Consider the following 18,841-nt stretch of genomic DNA (forward strand, 5'->3'; position numbering starts at 1 on the left):
ATCCCCAAGAAGGATCAGAAATCTTGCGAGAGCACTTAGCAGACTAGGAAGTTTGGAGGGCCTCAAACTTAAGTTCTAGGATTATCTATGCCTCTGAAACTTTTGTCTCACCTTTCAATAAAACTTGTGATGCTTTATGTTCTTGGAAAGATTGTGGGCAGCCATAAACGTGATGGGAACTTGGGGAAGTCCTAAATAAGCTTAATGAGTCTGGCTTTATTTTTTTACTCTTGCTAGAAATTCTAGGAAGAATTTCTTCTTAGTATTTTTGCCCAGTTGCATGGTGACTGACACTTCCACTACTTCTTTCTCATTCCCCAACTAAGTCTATACTGTCCTAGCCAAAATCCTCTTCAGTGGGGTGAACCAGCACATTTTTCTAGGCTGGGAGTATGCCAGTTACATCAGTTACTGCTGAATGATGATAACCACCAACTGGATCACATCTTTGTACCTTGCAGCTAAAGAAAAGGGTCACCTTCAGTAGTGGTAGAGATTTTGCAACACTTTCTGACGGTGTGCTTCTAATAGGGTGATAATGTTTGTCCTCTACATCCAGAAAACTTAATTACGTGGTCCCAAATCCTCTACAGAAATCAAATACTTGCATGTTTATGCTTGTTTTATCCATTCTCTTGCTGTTGCTCTTAGTGACTAAGGACTTAAACAAACTAATTTAGGTAAATAGTACTTGCCAGTGGCAGTGAAAATGTTTGTGCTTCTGAACTTTAGGTTGCCACAAGAAGGAATTTGAGTCTTCGGGCTCAGTGTCCCTCTGCAGCTTCCAACTTAGTATGTCAGCTGACGTCTTGACACACTTACCTGGCAGGGAGAATTCTGCCTGATGCTGCAGGATGCCAGAATCTTCTATTTTTTTGCCATCTCCTGGAGGAGACACCCCTTCCTACCTCCATTAAAATGGCTTGCTTTCCTTGTTTGCCCTGTTGTGCTCTTTATTTAGTTACTGTTGACCACGTGCCTTCTCAGTACCCTCTTTCTTCTTCTGATTCCAGTTCCCGTGTAGAAGGAAGAATGTCATCTGTCTGCAGTTGCAAAGAAAAGCATGGTTTCCTGGCTGAGGGATGGAGCTGCTTATAGTGACAACCTGTCTTTGGGCATCTGAGCCTCTGGTAGTCATCTGCTTGAGTTATGGCAGAGGCATGAATGATTCTGCTTATTTGCCAGGGAAGAGTGGCCCAGTTCCTCAGCAGCGCTGAGCAGCAGCTGTACTACCTGCTCTCTTCAGAGAACCCAGATAACATGTCACCCGTGTAAACATAAACCAGTTCTTTGGGCTGATGAGGGGAAAAGGAAGTACTTAACCTACATATTTTCTTTAAACTCACAGTCAGTTTAACTTAAGCTGATGGACTAGTCTTTCTTAAGACCTGAGTAAGATGACTACAGTATGTCTAGGTAGGCATGGAGAAGATAGTCTTTCTTTCTGGTATCTCTGTTAAAAAATAAAAAGGAACTTTCTGTCTCCTTTCTTCTGTCTCCAGCTTAACCGCCCCCCTTCCCCTTTAGGTGTTTGGAATTTTTGGAAGATATTCCTGACAGAGTGCTCAGGACTGACTTACAGGGAAGGAAACCATCCAAACGTAAATGCCACAGGCAGTGGCATGAAGTGGCTTGCTGGGGCACTGTTTGTGATGTAGGTTTCAGAAAATAAGCCATCTTCCTCTTACTTTGCAGTTCAACAGTACTGTAGCTTCTGTTGTGTTTACGGAGTACTGAATGAGAAAAAAAAACCTTCTTCCGCCCCCCCCCCCCCCCCCCCCCCCAAATTTGTGACTTGGTGGGAGACCTAAATAGGTGTATATACTTGGGATGGGGGGGAAGAATGGTTAAAAACAAAAACAACTAAATTGATCTACTACTCTAACACTGTCAGTCACAGTGTCCTTCAGCTGGCCTTACAATACTCCACTTACTGCTTCTGTAATAGTGCATGCTAGCATTACATTTCTGACTGGCAAATGCAGCGTAGTTCTCTGTTTCTTCTGCTGAACTGCATGCTGTGAGGTTACTTATTTCTCTCATGTCTCCTTCAGCAGTCCTTTAGAAAAGAATTGAGAAGAATGTATTGTGGAGCAAGCTGCTTTTTCTGATGCTGCAGTAAAATGAAGACCAGAACTGGAGCGATTCCTGAAACCCCAGACAAAAAAAAAGTGCATTATGTGTTCACACCAACTGCTTTGAGTGACTGACTTGAACCTTGCACCTCAAATTGGACTTTTGTGGTAGTGATGATTTATAGAGTTGCCTCTGCGGCACCTGTGTTCTCCAAGGCCAGCAGAAGCGTTGATGCAGTACCACTTTGGGGCAGCAGAGCACGTGTGGCAAACAGGTTAGTCAGGTCACTGCTGGTACAGGTAACTTGTAAATGTGGTACTCTTCTACTCCAGCCTGTTGAGCTGCTGGGAATGCCAGTCCAGACCTTAACTCAAGTTACTTGTTAGATGCTACAGGTCAACTTCTGCCTCTGAGCTTTCCTGCTTCCTATGACGTGCCCTGTTTGTCTCAGGTGGGATTCCTGCCTGGCTCCTCTGCCCCAGCTCCTGGTGTACAAGGGAAAGTCCTGAAACTGCGGCCCTGGCTGCTAGGGCTCTGTTGAGCAGCTGGCAAGGATAGCCCCTGCTTTCTCAAGGGCATGTACTACATAAGGATAAGTTGATATGTATCAACTATTCCATGAAGAACATTTGTGCTCCTTTTTTTTGTGTTCTAGAGTGCTGCAATAAATGGAACAAAGCTTTTTCTTCTCTCTCTCTCCCCCCCCCCCCCCCGCCAAGCACAGCGCGCGCCACCAGTGGAGCAGTGGACAGGTAGGAGCTCACTTGTGGTCCGTAGCAGGTAGCTTGTAGTGTGAGCAGGCTAGACAACACACTCAAGGGGTTGAATATTGTACAGGCCTGCTCAAGGCATAAGACTTTTACTCTTTTTTTTTTTTTTTTTCTTCTGGGAGAGAGATTGTTAGGTGTTGAGCTTGGCAATCTGGGTACATTTCTTCCATGCAAGTGAGTTGTTCAGTAGGTAAAATGCTACCAGTATGAGTTAACGTACCCCTGCTTGAAGAAGGTGGAGAAGAAAAACGTTGTTTCTAAGAAAGAACCTCAAAACTACTTTGAAGTCTGTGAGCAAAGTTAAGTATGTACTTTGTTAACTAACAGATGATAGCAGTGGACACTCCTGTGTGATATGTGAGTGTCTGCATCCTCAAATTAACCCTTAAAGTGTTGGCCATTGGGACTGATTCTTAAACTGTAAGAGAAAAGGGAAGTCAACTTCCCTCTTCCCATCTGCTGTGAAGAGAAATAGACTGAGCAGAAAACAAATAGTTGCTTTAGGGCTGGAGCAGGTTGATTCTGGCATATTTAAAGACCCATCTTACTAGAAAAGCACTGTGGAGAAAGTTTTCCTTTAAAACAACCATACAAATTTCTCCTAAAAATCCCACCCTAAATCTGCTTCACATTATCTAATATCTCTTCAGGGAATTGCTTGAGACTTTTTTTCCTCCTTAAAGGACAGGCTGCCTGTTGGAGAGACATATGCATTGTTTCACCAAAGCTGTAGCCCTCTAACTTCAGACAAGAGGGAAGTGCATTGTTTTGTGTCTTTGATAAGATCCCTGCAGAAAACAGCCTTAGGGAAAAAAATTCACAGTCCTTGGCAGCAGCGCTGTCTTTCTGTCTTTTTTTCTGTCAGTGCCACAATGTACGCTGTTCTAATAATTTGAGATTAAACTCACATGGGCCGTCTCAAAAGTCCTTCTTAAGACTTAAGGTCATAACTTGCTGAAAGTTCAGAGGGACGAGTCTCATTTTCGTAATGAAAAAAAGTTCCAGGGTTATTTTAGAATTAGGTCTAATAAGAAACTGGTACAAGAAGCTACTTTAGTACAGTAATTTAGTGACAGTGCAGCAAATTTGTAGCGACTACTGAAAACTTTCCACCTTCCTGCTCAAGCAAGCTGAACCCTGCAAAATTCAGATGTTGATTGCAAAGGTGATGGATGGTTCAGGTCTCTGTAGGCTGCTTATTTCAAATGCATGGTCTGGCGGTACCTCCTAGTGCAAAATGCTCAAGAAACTTCACATATTGTTTATTTTGGTTAGAATGAGCCCATTGTAGTTTGGCAGGTATCCTAGCTGAGAAATGTCACAATTTATTCAAGGGCAGCTGCATCTTCTACTTACACGCTTTTCAGAGGGATTGAACATGCTTGTAATAGTCATACTGTGAGCTGGGTATCTCTTGTAGCAAATAGACATAGTTTTAACAAATATTTTTGTGATTTATGTATATTACTGTATAGTATAGCTTTGGCAAGGTCATTGATTAACCTACAGGGAAGATGGTGGGAAGTGAACTAAAGTTCAAGCCTTTAACATTTTTCAGTAACAGAGCAGGACAACAGAAGAAGGAAAATATTGGTTATTACTATTTCTTTAGCTTGCCCATTATTCTAATTTTCTGTATAGTAGTTTTTCTTTTTTCCACTGTGTCTGAGTAAAATCTCTTCTTCCCCTTTCCTTAGAATATTTATAGTTTTGGTATAAACATTATCATGTTTATACATTATTTGAAAATTTAGCTGAATCTAGTAAAAGACGCAACACTATTAAAGTGTTATTCTTAGTTTTAAGCACTTTTGAGTAGTACATTATACTCGTATCTGATGGCATCATATGATCTGAAGTGTTTATAATTTTGTGTTGGATTAAACTAATAGACCATTTAACTTCCGCTGCATTTGCGGGTGGGGATAAATGTGAATTCTTCTATGGAAGAATTTAAAATACATCTGTGGTCTGAGGCTTATGAGCATGATAAATTTAGCACGCTACTGTAATCAGTCCATTTTGTGCCATGTCTTCATAGTCTCTCATTATTGGCTATAACTCCAGCAGAATGAATATCTGTATTCTCATGTGGGTTTGTGGTGGTGGTGGGGAACCCTTATTATCTTTTTTGATTCTGAACTACTCTTGAAAAACAGCCAGCTCGTACGAATAACATGATTGTGAATTTCTCCTTAAGGCTGAAGTTGTGGTTTGCTGTAAACTATTTTTAAAATATATCTGCCTTAATGAGAAGTGCACATTCTTACATCAGCACCGTTCCTGCCTTCAGTAACGCACAAAGTAAGGCAGAGGGGGAAGTGTGTGCATTTTCAACCTTAACTATAGTTTTTATTATGGCCTACCTGAGAATTTGTAATGTTTTTATGTACTCTCTTCTAAACAAAACAAATATGCTACAGGGATGCTAAACAGGAAACCACCCAAATACTAGAATATGTTATCTGGGTGTTTGTATTAATCATAGATGAATTAATAGGGAAATGTGAGTTTCAGCATAGTGCCAAAGCACTTCTGCAAATGAAGTGGAAGGGGGAACGCCTGAAGCTGATGCTTGTAAGACTTCTAAGGCTGGTTATTTTTTTGTGCCTGAATTACCTTTACCAGTGGGTGGGAAAGAGGAATGGAGTCAAACCCTGTTCCTTACTCTTCTGTAATAATCTTGAATACTAAAGATTTGTGTTCTGATCTTTAGACTAAACTGGTTCTTTGCTTTGGTCTTCTCTTCCCTTGCTGTGCCCATTCGGTGTAGGAAGTAGAAGAATCTTACGTCCAGCGCTCTCTAAACCCATTAAATGGTTTTGGGTGGGTATAGGTAAATGATACCTCCCAAGGCATAATAGGAGATAGGAGCATCGTATCTCCATGGCAGAGGTAGGACCCAGTGTGTAGCTCTTCAGTGCTCCTTCCTTTCCCACCTGTCCGGTTGTCTGCCAGCGATATCCCCTTCCCTCCACTTCGAGCGCTTCAATCCTGCTTGCCTAAATGAGTACGTGTTTCCTGACATGCTTTGGAAGAATTGGGTGTGATTGGGGATTCAGGAATAGAGTGGCAGGGTATGCTTCGCCTCAAAACCTTCTACCTCTGATGTTAGTCATCCTCTTCATGCTTGGATGCAGATGGAAGGTGCTGGGAACAGCGCTTACTGGCATCCTACCAACTGTGACTGCTACCAAAATCCATCCAGTTCTCCCTCCTGTGCCTAGGGTGCTCCCAAAAAATCCTGAAGCCACGCGGGTGTGGGTATCAAAAGGCACATGGCAGACAGAAATACCCTAAAGCCGGATGTGAAGTGTAGTTTTGCTTTTGTCACTTGCTTGAGTGGGACTTTTTCTTCACTTAGATTACATGGGATATATATGAAGAGCTTTCATAGTAAAATGTAACCCTGTGATCATCTGTACCCCAGACAGGTGCAAACTCGCTTAAAACCTGCGGAATAACCTTGATTCTTCAGCTGATCTTAAATTTATGTTGTTTTTTGACAGCGTTGTGACTTCACTTTGATTTTTAGCTCTAGCAGCCAGCTGGTGTCTCAAGTGCATGCATGTGATGCCAGGATCTATCAAGATTTGTGGGGTGTGGTGCTAGAGCAATACAGGACATGACTAGCCAGGTTAATGCTCCTTAGTGGTTGTGTTTTGGGTTTGTTGTTTTTTTCTTTTCCCCCCATAAGATTGCTTGAAAGAGGAAGACCTGTTTAGTGGCTTGAGAAGTAGACTTGCGAGACTCTAAAGTAAAGAAAATTAAAATGTATTTCTGTTCCTTGCTTTGTTCTGGGGAATTTGGGTCATTTAATACTCCAGAATTGCTGCGTCCCTTAAGGTACTTGTAAACATTAAAGTTGACTTATAAAAGGCATTACTACTTAGTTTCACAAATATTTAATTATGTGTATTATGGATTGCATAAATACAGCAGGAAATATAAGGGGGAAAAATCTGTGGTGTTCAGTCATTGTTTTACTAGACTTCAAATTTTTTCTCATTACTTCATGAAATTCTTCTCTAATTCAATCTTTGTCTTTTGTCTTTGCTGCCTTGCAGGGTTGGTACAGTAGGCCTCACTAAACTTAGCTGCAACTAAGAATTTCTCCTACATCAACTGAGTTAAGGCTGATGCTCTTGTGGAATGTGGATTAAAAGTGCGTGCTAAGTTCCAAATTTCCATTTGAGAAGCGGAGAAAGTAAATGTACCACAACCACCAGCATCAGGACAGCAAACCAAGGGACAAAGAATTTGATCCACAGTGTTGATATATGTTAACTGGTTCACGTGTTGCTTAAAAGACGTTTGCTGGGGGGCGAGAAGTGGACGTCAGCTGTGCGAAGTCATTTTGTTTACAAAAATGAGGGCTTCTTTGGAAACAGCAGACATTGCCATTGTGGCACTGTACTTCGTGCTTGTAATGTGCATAGGTTTTTTTGCCATGTGGAAATACAATCGGAGCACCGTAAGTGGCTACTTTTTGGCAGGGCGTTCTATGACCTGGGTAGCTATTGGTGCATCTTTATTTGTGAGCAATATTGGAAGTGAACATTTCATTGGGCTCGCAGGATCTGGAGCGGCAAGTGGATTTGCAGTAGGTGCATGGGAATTCAACGCCTTAATGCTTTTGCAGCTTTTAGGATGGGTCTTCGTCCCAGTCTACATCCGGTCGGGAGTATACACCATGCCTGAATACTTGTCCAAGCGTTTTGGAGGGCATAGAATTCAAATATATTTTGCAGCATTGTCTCTAATTCTTTATATCTTCACCAAACTCTCAGTTGACTTGTATTCAGGGGCACTTTTTATTCAAGAATCTCTAGGTTGGAACCTCTATTTGTCAGTTATCCTCCTTATTGGAATGACTGCACTGTTGACTGTGACTGGAGGTCTTGTGGCTGTCATCTACACAGACACACTTCAAGCTCTGCTTATGATTATTGGTGCCCTCACACTTATGATCATAAGTATTACGGAGGTTGGTGGGTTTGAAGAAGTTAAAAGAAGGTACATGTTAGCGTCGCCAAATATTACGTCTATCTTGTTAACCTACAACATTTCCAATACCAATTCCTGCAATGTCGACCCAAAGCCTGATGCTCTTAAAATGTTGCGCGAGCCAACAGATGAAGACATTCCCTGGCCTGGATTTCTGTTGGGACAGACCCCAGCTTCTGTCTGGTACTGGTGTGCCGATCAAGTCATAGTTCAGAGAGTTTTAGCTGCAAAAAACATTGCTCATGCCAAAGGATCCACTCTGATGGCAGGCTTCTTAAAGTTGCTGCCGATGTTTATTATAGTTGTCCCAGGGATGATTTCACGAATACTGTTTGCAGATGATATCGCCTGCATTAATCCGGAACACTGTTTTCAAGTCTGCGGGAGCAGAGCTGGATGCTCTAACATTGCCTACCCACGTTTGGTGATGAAACTTGTGCCGGTTGGTCTGCGGGGACTGATGATGGCTGTGATGATCGCTGCACTGATGAGTGACTTGGACTCGATATTCAACAGTGCCAGCACCATATTCACACTTGACGTCTACAAACTCATTCGGAAGGAACTGATGATTGTAGGACGAGTCTTTGTTGCGTTCATGGTAGTTATAAGCATTGCCTGGGTCCCGATAATTGTAGAAATGCAAGGTGGTCAGATGTACCTTTATATTCAAGAGGTAGCAGACTATTTGACCCCACCGGTGGCTGCTCTGTTTCTTATGGGTATCTTTTGGAAGCGTTGCAATGAGCAGGGGGCTTTCTATGGCGGAATGGCCGGGTTTGTTCTTGGAGCGATACGGTTGATACTGGCGTTTATCTATCGTGCTCCGGAGTGTAACCAGCCGGATACTAGGCCAAGCTTTATCAAAAACATCCATTACATGTATGTTGCGACAGCTCTGTTCTGGATCACTGGGATTGTGACCTTTGTGGTGAGCCTCCTCACGCCTCCGCCCACGAAGGAGCAGGTTCGGACGACCACTTTCTGGGCCGTGAAAAACAGGAATGTAAAAGAGAATGCCGCAAAGGGGGAGCTGTACAAAGTGCAAGAAAAGAGCATCCTCAAGTGCAATGAAAACGCTAACCATATCATTCCAAACGGCAAATCGGAAGAAAATATTAAAAATATTAAGCCGGAGGATATCAATCTTCTGGTTACTTGCAGAGATGACAGCAACCCAGTGATTTCTGTGAGTCACTCTGAAGTTGAGACACCAGTTGATTGTTATTCGAACGGACAAGCGGCTTTGATGGGGGAGAAGAAGCACGAGGAAGAGACTGATGATAGAGAGAGACATTTGAAATTCATAGATTGGTTCTGTGGCTTTAAAAGTAAAAACATGAACAAGAGAGCTGTTCGGGAGATCGAGGAAGAGACTGTTTGTTTACAAATGCTGGAAGAGACTCCAAAAGTTAAACTATTACTAAATACTGGACTGGTCTGTGTCTGTTCGCTTGGAATATTCATGTTTGTCTATTTCTCTTTGTGAGTGAATAGTGAACTTTTAAGGGTATGGCTAAACATACAGAAGTTGATACAGGTCTCTGGAGATTTTGTTTGGTTTTTTTGTTTGTTTATTTTGTTTTTTTCTTTTCAAATAACATAACTGCAACCCAGGCATTGTTTACGCTATAATTGTAAGATCAACTCAACTTTAGCCTATTTAGAGACCATTTGAGACATGTTGTCCTATCTCTGCTGAAGGCAGAACGTGTTGTGTCTTTTTCTTTTTTCCCCTTTAGTCTTTGTTTTTTTTCCATTTGCAGTACTAACCTTTTGTTTTTCCATGTATACATGTATAAATATACCAAAGGCAGGCAGGTGGCTGTGTTTGAAGTCAGGCAGTTACAGAGCTCAGTCAGCATTAGGGTGCAGATAACAAGTAATCATTTACCAATGTGTAAAATTTAAATGATTAAAGCTGTGTCGAAAGGTTTTTTTGTGTTTTTTTTTTTTTTTTAAATGTAAGGCTGCGATGTGTAGTTGTTCTTTGTAACATAGCTATATTACCTTGGCCAACTTAGCACTTTTTAATTTTGCTCACTGCTTCTAGTTTTCAGTTTTCTTATTTCTTTTATGGCAACAACAGGATGATATTTTGTCTCATCTTGTAGCACTTAAAACATGATAGCTGTTAGTAGCTTTCTATCTTTTTTTCTCTGTAAGAAAATTTTTGTCCTTTGATTTTATCCACTGTAAATTCCATTACTGAGAAGTTGCTGTATTTAAAAAAAAAAAAAAAAAAGAAAAGAAAAAAAAGAATCAACAGCCTGGAGATGACAAACTGGCAATGGAGGAGAGGGGAAAAGGAAAAAAAGCATACTCTTTATTTGGGTTTTGTAGTATATTGAAATAGAAGAGTATATATTCAGCCTCTTCAGTCCCCAAACCTTTAGGACATAATTAGAGTTAGCCTCCTCTTAGAGAAAAATCTGTACGTAGGTTCTACCACGTGGGAAAGAGAAGTGTGAGACTTTGCATGTTTTCACTTTGGTAAGCACACTGAAGAATAACTGTTTTCCTCTGCTGTGTATGTCTAGAAGGAAATACTCTGCAGCCCTACCTCTGCTGCATACTGAGTCTGTAAGGGGAGGAAAAACAAGTGGGAAGACAAGAGGAAGGAGAAGTGGGGGAAAGAGGTGGAAGCGGTCCTTATTTTCCAGAATCCTTTTGCCTCATGTCTTCTCCCACTTCCCCTTTCACCCTGTCAAAGCTTCTATTTTTAAGGAGTGACTCCTGAGGGATTCTGTGCCAGGAGAAAAGGAGCGCGTGCAGTCGTAATCTGTGTCGGCAATTGAGGTCTGCCCTTACGATTTTTCAAAAAAAGTGACGCTTTTCCCAGGCGATCACAGACGACCAGTAGGTCTCGAGATGCTGAGGTTCTTTTCTCCCAAAGGATGGATGCCCGATGCAGGGATGAACAGTTTCCAGGTGTGGAGGACGTGTGCAGCAAGTCGGTGGAGCTCAGCAGACCGAAAGGCTGCAGAGCTCGGTCCACTTCCCCCTTGGTAAAGCAGGAGAACGTGTTGCCATCCTGGGTGCTCTTGCCCCTGTGCTAAACCAAGTCAGGGCCTGTTTTCGGGCGCAGAGGCCAGCCGACAGTGTGTGGCTGCGCTCATAGTATTAAACTCCCTTACCCTCCAGGACAGTGGTCATATCCAGGCTTCCCGTGAAAATAATTCCTCCAGTTGTCTTTGCTCCCGAGCTCATCTGGGGAATTGTTCGGGAGAGCATGAACTGGCTGGGCCAAAAATGGTCTGAGGGACCGTGCTGACAATTCAACAGCATCGATTCAAGGGACCAGAAATGTTTCCTTGGCACAGTATAATTTAATAATATAAATAAGAACCAATACCTATGGGTGAAATAGTTCTGTAGAGATGAAATTTGGGTTAATCTTGCTGTTGGCTGCTGGAGAAAGTTTGCTTTCCAGTACAGTGGTGCCGTAAGCTGCGGGCCGTCCGAATAGCTTTTAGTACTATGATGTACAATACACATTTTCAGATAAAATTGTTAACTTCCATTTTTGTAGTTTTTGTTTTGGTTTTGTTTTTAAATCAATTGAATCCTGTTAATTCCAAGACTTTAAACAGGGGCCAACATGTCCCGCCTTTCTCCACTTTGTTTAGTTGTTGCTGCTGGAAAGTAGACTACTCTGACTGGAAATACAGTAATAGGTGTAGGAGTGGTGTTGCAATGTATGTAGAAGAGGAGAGTTACCGTACCTGAGTCTTAATACCAGTGTGACAAGACACATTTTCTTATGGTTTGTGTGGCTGGCTTCGTTCAGAAAAATATTTTAAATCCTTTTTAATGGTAAAATTGTTGTATGTGAAATATGTTAACGGCATCTCAAAGTTAATTCATTAGTGGGCTGAGTTGGGAAGGACGCTACTATAAGAAAGATGTAAAACATAGTTAATTGTTTCTATGCAGGATAAAGTAATCTAGGGCAAAATTTAATCTTAGTGGGATGAAAAATAATAACTTGTGGAGGATAATGATAAGTCTCAGTCCAACAATATCTTCCTGAAAAGGCTGGGATCTGGCTAATATGCCTAATTTGGCACAGGGAATGAGAGACTCGTGTACCAGGCGCTGTCCCTTAGTAACTTGGCATGTCTTTCTATCAGTGACTGGTACTTGGATTTTCCAGGCTGGTCCTCTTTGCTCTCAATATTAACAAACGCATTGCCACCTGACCTGCGAAGCCAGGTTAGCTCAGGGACCCTTTTGCTTGGCTGCCATTGCTTCATCTGTGCTTGCTTTTTTCCCAGGGTGCCTTACATGGTTATGAAGCTGAAGGCATGGCTTTTATTGCCACCTGAAGAATGGTTTGCTTATAATGGCTTTTCCCAGCTCGTTTTTCCTCCTCTCTTCCCCCTCAAGTCATTTGCTATTTAAAGAGAACGCTGTTTAAAGAGTTAATACACAGGATGCCTGTGTCCTGTGCAGTATACCTGCAGTCGGATCCACTAATTATCCTTTGGCTGTGGTAGGGAGTCATAATCCTTTGCAAGTGTACGGTGCAGCCTTTGACTGTTGAATCTGAGATACGCCATCTCCCAGTTAATGCATTCTCACTTTTGCTAAACTAACCAGTTGCCGCATTAATCACAGTGGTAATTGGCAGTCAGTCAGGTTCTTAATAAAGTAATACTTTGCACCCCCCCATCTTTAGACCTGTTATTGTGAAGAAGTTTTTAAGCAAATTATTTCTCCAGTGCTTTTTCTCTTAAGTCATTTAGAAATGTGTTTCTGTGCTACTCTCTGCCTAATGCCGGCCTCTTCAGCCGTCTTCTGTTTTCATGTCGTGAAGGTCATAGAACTTGCTAATGTTCTTCGCTGCATATAACCACTTAATAAAAGGCCTTTATTAGGGAAAAAAAAAATGATAAGGCTTCAAGCAAACTGTCTATTGGTGAGCAAGTTCCTTGCCCTGTGTTATGGACCTTAGTATAAGAAGTTGCTAGAGGGTTTTTTATAGTGTAAACATGCCTTTGCTAATCTTCTGACCATGATCTACATGGAAGAGGTGTTAACCCAGGTTAATACGTTTTGGTTTAAACACCAGCTTTTTGGTCCGGTAAAACTACAAAAGTGTCTCCCATAATGGATAATCAGTTCCATGAATTTTAATGCCTGGCCTCCTCTTCAGAGGGACCAGCTAGTCATGTAGGGGTAGATCCAGGAGGACACATGCTTCTGTCTCGCAGCGATTGGTTTATTTATTGCCTTGAGCTTAGAACGACGGTCTTGAAAAACTTATTTTGGAATGACACCTTTTTTTTGTTGTTATTTCCCTTAACTTATTTTTCTGTTAAGATATTTGAATTTTCTCCCAGAAATTTGTTAGAAGCCTTTTATTTAAAAAAGAAAATAAAAATAAAAAAAGAAGAGGCTTCTTGAGAGCTTAATAGTACGTTCTGGGAGACTATTCTTATTTAATTTTTTTTTTTAAATGAATGATTTGATGCTATTCTCTGCCAAAGTTTGGGGTTTTTTTTGTTGCTATGTTTCCTGTTAGCTTTTAGCGATTGGTTTATTTATTGCCTTGAGCTTAGAACGACGGTCTTGAAAAACTTATTTTGGAATGACACCTTTTTTTTGTTGTTATTTCCCTTAACTTATTTTTCTGTTAAGATATTTGAATTTTCTCCCAGAAATTTGTTAGAAGCCTTTTATTTAAAAAAGAAAATAAAAATAAAAAAAGAAGAGGCTTCTTGAGAGTTAAATAGTACTTTGGGAGACTATTCTTATTTAATTTTTTTTTTTTAAATGAATGATTTGATGCTATTCTCTGCCAAAGTTTGGGGTTTTTTTTGTTGCTATGTTTCCTGTTAGCTTTTACTAATACCTGAAAGGAAACGGTGAGAGACTGTAAGAAATTAAAATGGCCTTCAATATACCGCTTGTGTATTTTCTACTTCTCCACTTCCGTGTTCCCCTTTCCACCCTAATCCCAGAAGGGCCAGCATGAGACTTCTGATGCAAGTCATGAGAGTACTGTAACTTGAGTAGTGAAAAGGATTTCCCACAAGGTTACAGTGAAGCGGGCAGAGCCATCAAAGGATCTCTGCACGAACGCTTAAAGCGGAAGATACTTACAACTTTAAAACGTACAGCTTTATTTTTTTTATATATATATTTTTTTAAATCCTAAGATAAAGGAGGTGTTGGGAGATGCTCCCTTTCAGAGAACAGGATGCATGGAAGAAGTTAGAGTTGCTAAGCTCTAGCTTTCTTGAGAAGATCTTTGGATTTAGCATGTATAGCGAAGCAAAAATACTCATCTGTTAATTTGGTATTCTGTATGTTCTGTGCCCTTAAATGTAATTGTTTTGAAAATAAAACTAACCTTGTTATGTGATGTTAAAAAGCAGACTTGTGTGCAATGTTTTAAATTTTTTTAAGAAAATGTTTGTATATAATTAAATGGTTTAATGTGCTTTAATTGGCCTAAGGTAAAGAGTAGTCCTAGAATGTAAACATATATAATTAGGATTTCTGATTTCACTGTGAGATCTCTGAACTCTCTTGTTTTGCAAAGTGGTTTGTTTTGTTTACAAAACACTTTCTATTCTTTCTTTTATGGTGTTGGTTTAAAGGCATTTGCTTCACTTCTAATATTGAATTCATGGTATAGTGACATCTGGTGACACTTAGCATTATCAGTTTCACTGTGTAAAGTCAGACACTTTGAGCAAAAATGGTAATGATATGACAATTCTCTGTGTCTATGAATACACGTTTTTAAATGAGGTGGTTATAAAAATAGTTGCTGTGCAAAATGTTAGTAGTCTTCTTCAAGAAGAAAGCAAATTTTCTAATATCACTAGAGCAGTCTCTTCATTCATCTTCTTATTTTTAAAGCACAGTGTCAAAGTGATGCTGCTTTACCTTGTATCTCTGATATAATGTTTTTTTTAGATATCTGTGAAGTATTTTTGTTTTTTGTTGCTGTTGTATTTTTCTGCAGATTTTATATAAAATACCAGTTAATGAACTGCCTTTTTGTTTTTTTAACTATTCAACTAAAATACATTTCAGACCAAAACCAAATGATATCATATAGCATTTGAAACCTGCCTTTTTCCTTGTCCCTTGTTTTTTTGAAATAAGCCAAATGGGCATGTAGATAAGATCACTATAATGGATCCAGGTCTCTTTTGGTAAAGTGTTATTTAAAGGTCTGTTAAGATCTTATAAGACAATATACTGAAAAAATTATTGTAGTAGGAATATAGATTTAGAAATGTTAATGAGATTAATACAGCTTAATTATATTGTAAGTTGCTACTGTCCATAATGACAAGCTTTTTGTCATAGAAACGATGTATGATAAATTAATTTTGGTCTAGTGTATAGAATTATCATATTGCTATAAATCTTTAAAGTAAATCTGATGCAAAATTTTCATAGTTAGCATTGCTGGCCCTGTGTATACTGTTCTTTGTATACTGTATGCATATTATTTTGCCTACTGCATTAGTCTTCAAACTAAAACTCTTATTAGAGAGTATTTGGATACTTCAGACTGTGTTTCTTGCAGTTTACATTCCTTTACCATGGCATTTTGTCCTGTCTAAAAGTATTGTATGGAAATGTTTAAAACTTCTGTACAAAGTTTCAATAAAAATAGAGAAAAAAAACCCAAAACAGAATAGATATTTGTGAAGCTATTTTGGAGAACTTGTCCATACTTACGTCATACATATTCTTACTTGTAGTAAGCGTAGCATCCCTACATATATATAAAGATACTTGTCATTTTGCCCCCATTATTAAAAGGCAGACCTTTTGAAGCAGGGCGTGGGCATTTGTTTAAAGAAGTAAAAAAAAAACCCAAAAAACCAAACTAGATTCTTTAAAACTGCGAGTACAACTTAAGGATCCAAAACTTGGTTGTGAAGTTTGGCTGCAAGACTTAACGCCGACTCCTGTTTGTGGGGAGGTGGGGCTGGACTGCTCTTTCTATGACCTGAAGCTGGGGATGCTGGCAGGGCAAGGCTAGCCGCCTGAAGCACCCTGCAGGGCAGCAGCTTGCGTGCAAAACAAAATGTGGGTGAACCCTCATTTAGCAGGGCAGCCTTGTTGGATATCGTGCAAAATTTTGTTTGTGTTTTTTCTTGGTTTTTTCTTTTTTCTTCTTTAAATGCCCTGTTCACCTGCTGCTTAATCAATTCTGGAGTGGGACGGGCACGTTCTTACTTGACTCTGGAGTGTCCTTAAATACCTCCAGTTGTGCTTTGGTATTCCTCTGGGACTGCCCCAGCCTGGATGGCTCGGTGTCTGTCTTGTGTGTATTTCTGACTGCGATCTAGAATTCAATCCTGGTGCCCATGTCCCGCAAGGAGCCCGTGCCAGCAGCCATGCTCCGAGAATGATGTGTGTGATGCTGTCTTCTCCCTTGTAGGAAGCAGTTACAGCTTGTGGTTGTCAGTGCTTAGATAGTTGCCTTTGGGGAGGGAAGGGTACCTTCTCATGATTTTTATTTGGAGAAGATTAAAACACCAGCACAGTTCTGGAAGCAGAGACCAAACATGAGTCTTCCACTTCCTTCTCCCCCTCGTCCCTCCCCCATAAGGATGTATTTGAACTAATAGCCATGGAAAGCGTGGTGTGAATCATGACTTCTTTGTTGTCCAGTGGTGACAGTTCAGCAAGGAGGGGGGTGGTTAATCACATGTGGACTGGGGATAAAGATGTCCTTTTAGAGATGGGATGTTGGCAGAAATTATGGGAAGGACACCAAAGCCAGATTTTCAGCTGTAGAGGAAATGCTGCATTCATCAAAATTATTCTTGGTATTCTCTTCTTTTGCTGCTGTGTTTTGAAAGAAAAGTGGAAGCTGTTGGTTGGTTGAAGGAATGGGTACAAAACATACTTGGAGAGGAAGCTTTGGATTTGGGATAAAAAATAAGCAGAGCCTGCAGACTTGGTTTGGATTTGTAATTTCCAGGAGGGAGTGGGACCCCTGTGTTTTTATTAGTTAGCTGTTAATTGGTTACCTAATGAGTTTATTAGGTGATTCTCTATGTAGTGAGCAGCTTTCCACTTCACTGATTTTAAAAGAGGCTCAAGAAGCCTCTTTGTCACCAGCTGGTTCCATTTGTATTAGTTAGCAAAGACTCTGTCAGTCCCCAATTTACTGATGTCTGAGACTTTAATGCTTCTTTGGGTGTGGAGTCCTGGCCCAGGCAAGTTGTGGGCAGGTTCGATAAATGCTGCAGCAGCATTTATTTTGAGGGTTCACTGGAAAAACCCAAGGAGATGGTTTTAATGAGTACTCTTTGCCTGTTGGCTCTGAAGTGAACTCACCCTCCTTGGATGTGGCTGTCCCAGTTCGCCCTGTGCTTGTTCTCGTGCCAGGAAAGTGAACCAGCCAGGAGGTTTCAGCTCTGTGATTTCTTCCTGCCTGTCTAGCAAGCACAGTTTAATCGGGTTGTACTTAGCTATTTTCTTTTTTGATGTTTTTTTCTGAGGTGTTCATAGCTTGATAGGAATAAGGTGACAATTTGACTTTATGGTTGTGATGCTGATAACCCTTAAACTTGTCAGCAACTATTTTTAATACTTATCTGAACCATGAAACTAGTTTTGTAAGTTAGCTTTGAGTATGCCAGTATATATGCTGTAGTGTACAGGAGAACTTGAGCAAGAAATTGCCAAGGTTCACTTGCACTTGTGCACACCAGTTGGACAAAACAGTGAAACTTCTACCCTGAACGCTCTTCTGGTTCAGAGCCAAAGATCTGTTCTGCAAAAGCGTGAGGATTTAAAAATTATGGCTGTGGTCCTCACACGCTCTTTGGAAAGTTTTTTACTAACCATGTTCAGTTTGTTCTTAGTCCTGACTTTTCTTTGTTCTTCTACAGCAGTAAGGATGTGTGTGATGGGTATAACAGCTATGTGTTAGGAACCAGATCTCTAGTCCTTAAAAGATTTCTTTCATAGAAGGGAGCTCTTCAGTGGCTTAGACTAGTCTGGATGGTGCTAGTGGTACACCCTAGGTCTGGAGTGTTGGGGACTTGGTTGAAATACATCCTGACACCCGACTGCTACAATGGATGCTTTGGACAGTTGCAGGTATTTTGCCCAAGACCGGACTGTTGCTGGCACTCTGAGGCTGGATGCCTCCAGCCTAGAGAATGTAAAAATTAACTGTATTTGGCCTTTGCAGCTGCAACTCTCAACCAAACTAGTGTTTGTCTTCTGGAAGCCATGCAGTGCCTGTTTCCTTTGCTGCCGCACAGATTTCCCCCAATTACAGTCGTGTGAAAGCTGATTTGAAAATGCTGAACGTGCCCAGAGCAATTACACTGGAAGAAGCTCTGTGGGTTCAGAGCTGCTTGCACGTGTGCCGTGAGTGAGCTATTGCCTGCGGGAGAAAGTACCAGGCTCAGTATCGCGTGGCAGGGAGGCGGCTTGGGTTGTGAACTCTGGTCGTGTTGTGTACTGTTTCCAACACACCGAAACCCTTCTCCTTCTTAATACCGCTGACTTTGTCCCTGAAGCATCTAGGGAAGCAAACAGTAACAGCAGCAGCGTGACAGTGGTTTGATTCGTGTCCCTTCCCCAACTTGCGCAGGAGCTGGTGAATGGAGGTGCGGAGCAGCTGAAGGAACGATTAGCTCTGCGTTCAGGCAGCCTTTTCCTGTCGAGCACTTGGGGCAAGGGGATGATGGGCTTCAGCTTACCTTGGAATAGGAGCAGTCGCTTTTGGACCCTTTCTGTCAGCGTCTTTTAAGTCTTCCAAGCTGGTGTTAAGTATGTGGGTGAATAGAAAAGCTTAAAATAAGTTGATGAGATAAAATACTAGGGGAGCCATACATGCAGCGTATGGAGAGGGAAACGAGGCTGAGTAAGAGGGGAGAGATTGAAAGAAAGAGCTTATTTGAGAATAGAGATCTTATCCAGAATTGAAATTCTTACTTAAAATTAGTCTTGTCTTGAGAAATTTGATAGTATAGGTGACATTCTTGAGA

General features: G+C 41.0%; 2 protein-coding genes across 3 annotated transcripts in view; both read left to right on the forward strand.

Annotated features, from left to right (window-relative positions):
- The first annotated feature begins 2,063 nt into the window (after positions 1-2,063).
- On the forward strand, positions 2,064-9,788 carry SLC5A3 (solute carrier family 5 (sodium/myo-inositol cotransporter), member 3). 2 transcript variants are annotated; one of them, XR_663783.1, is made up of 2 exons: positions 2,064-2,350; positions 2,732-2,767. XR_663783.1 is itself a non-coding variant. In XM_009327953.1 (2 exons), the coding sequence occupies exon 2, from the start codon at positions 7,216-7,218 to the stop codon at positions 9,340-9,342; it is 2,127 nt and encodes a 708-aa protein (XP_009326228.1). In that variant the 5' UTR covers positions 2,064-2,350; positions 6,914-7,215; the 3' UTR covers positions 9,343-9,788. The 2 variants fall into 2 exon arrangements, 1 of the variants encoding a protein (XP_009326228.1); XM_009327953.1 differs by lacking the exon at positions 2,732-2,767 and adding an exon at positions 6,914-9,788.
- A 962-nt stretch (positions 9,789-10,750) lies between these two features.
- Positions 10,751-18,841, forward strand: part of MRPS6 (mitochondrial ribosomal protein S6) — a 29,406-nt gene continuing 21,315 nt past the window's right edge. The window contains exon 1 of the mRNA XM_009328023.1: positions 10,751-10,861. Coding sequence (XP_009326298.1) covers positions 10,751-10,861 — 111 coding nt within the window. The remainder of the gene's footprint in view (positions 10,862-18,841) is intronic.

The sequence above is a fragment of the Pygoscelis adeliae genome, unplaced genomic scaffold, assembly GCF_000699105.1.
Source record: "Pygoscelis adeliae isolate BGI_AS28 unplaced genomic scaffold, ASM69910v1 Scaffold154, whole genome shotgun sequence".
Lineage (NCBI taxonomy): Eukaryota > Metazoa > Chordata > Aves > Sphenisciformes > Spheniscidae > Pygoscelis > Pygoscelis adeliae.

Coding starts and splice junctions, on each gene's coding strand:
- SLC5A3 (XM_009327953.1), top strand. CDS start 7,216: ATGAGGGCTTCTTTGGAAACAGCAGACATTGCCATTGTGGCACTGTAC.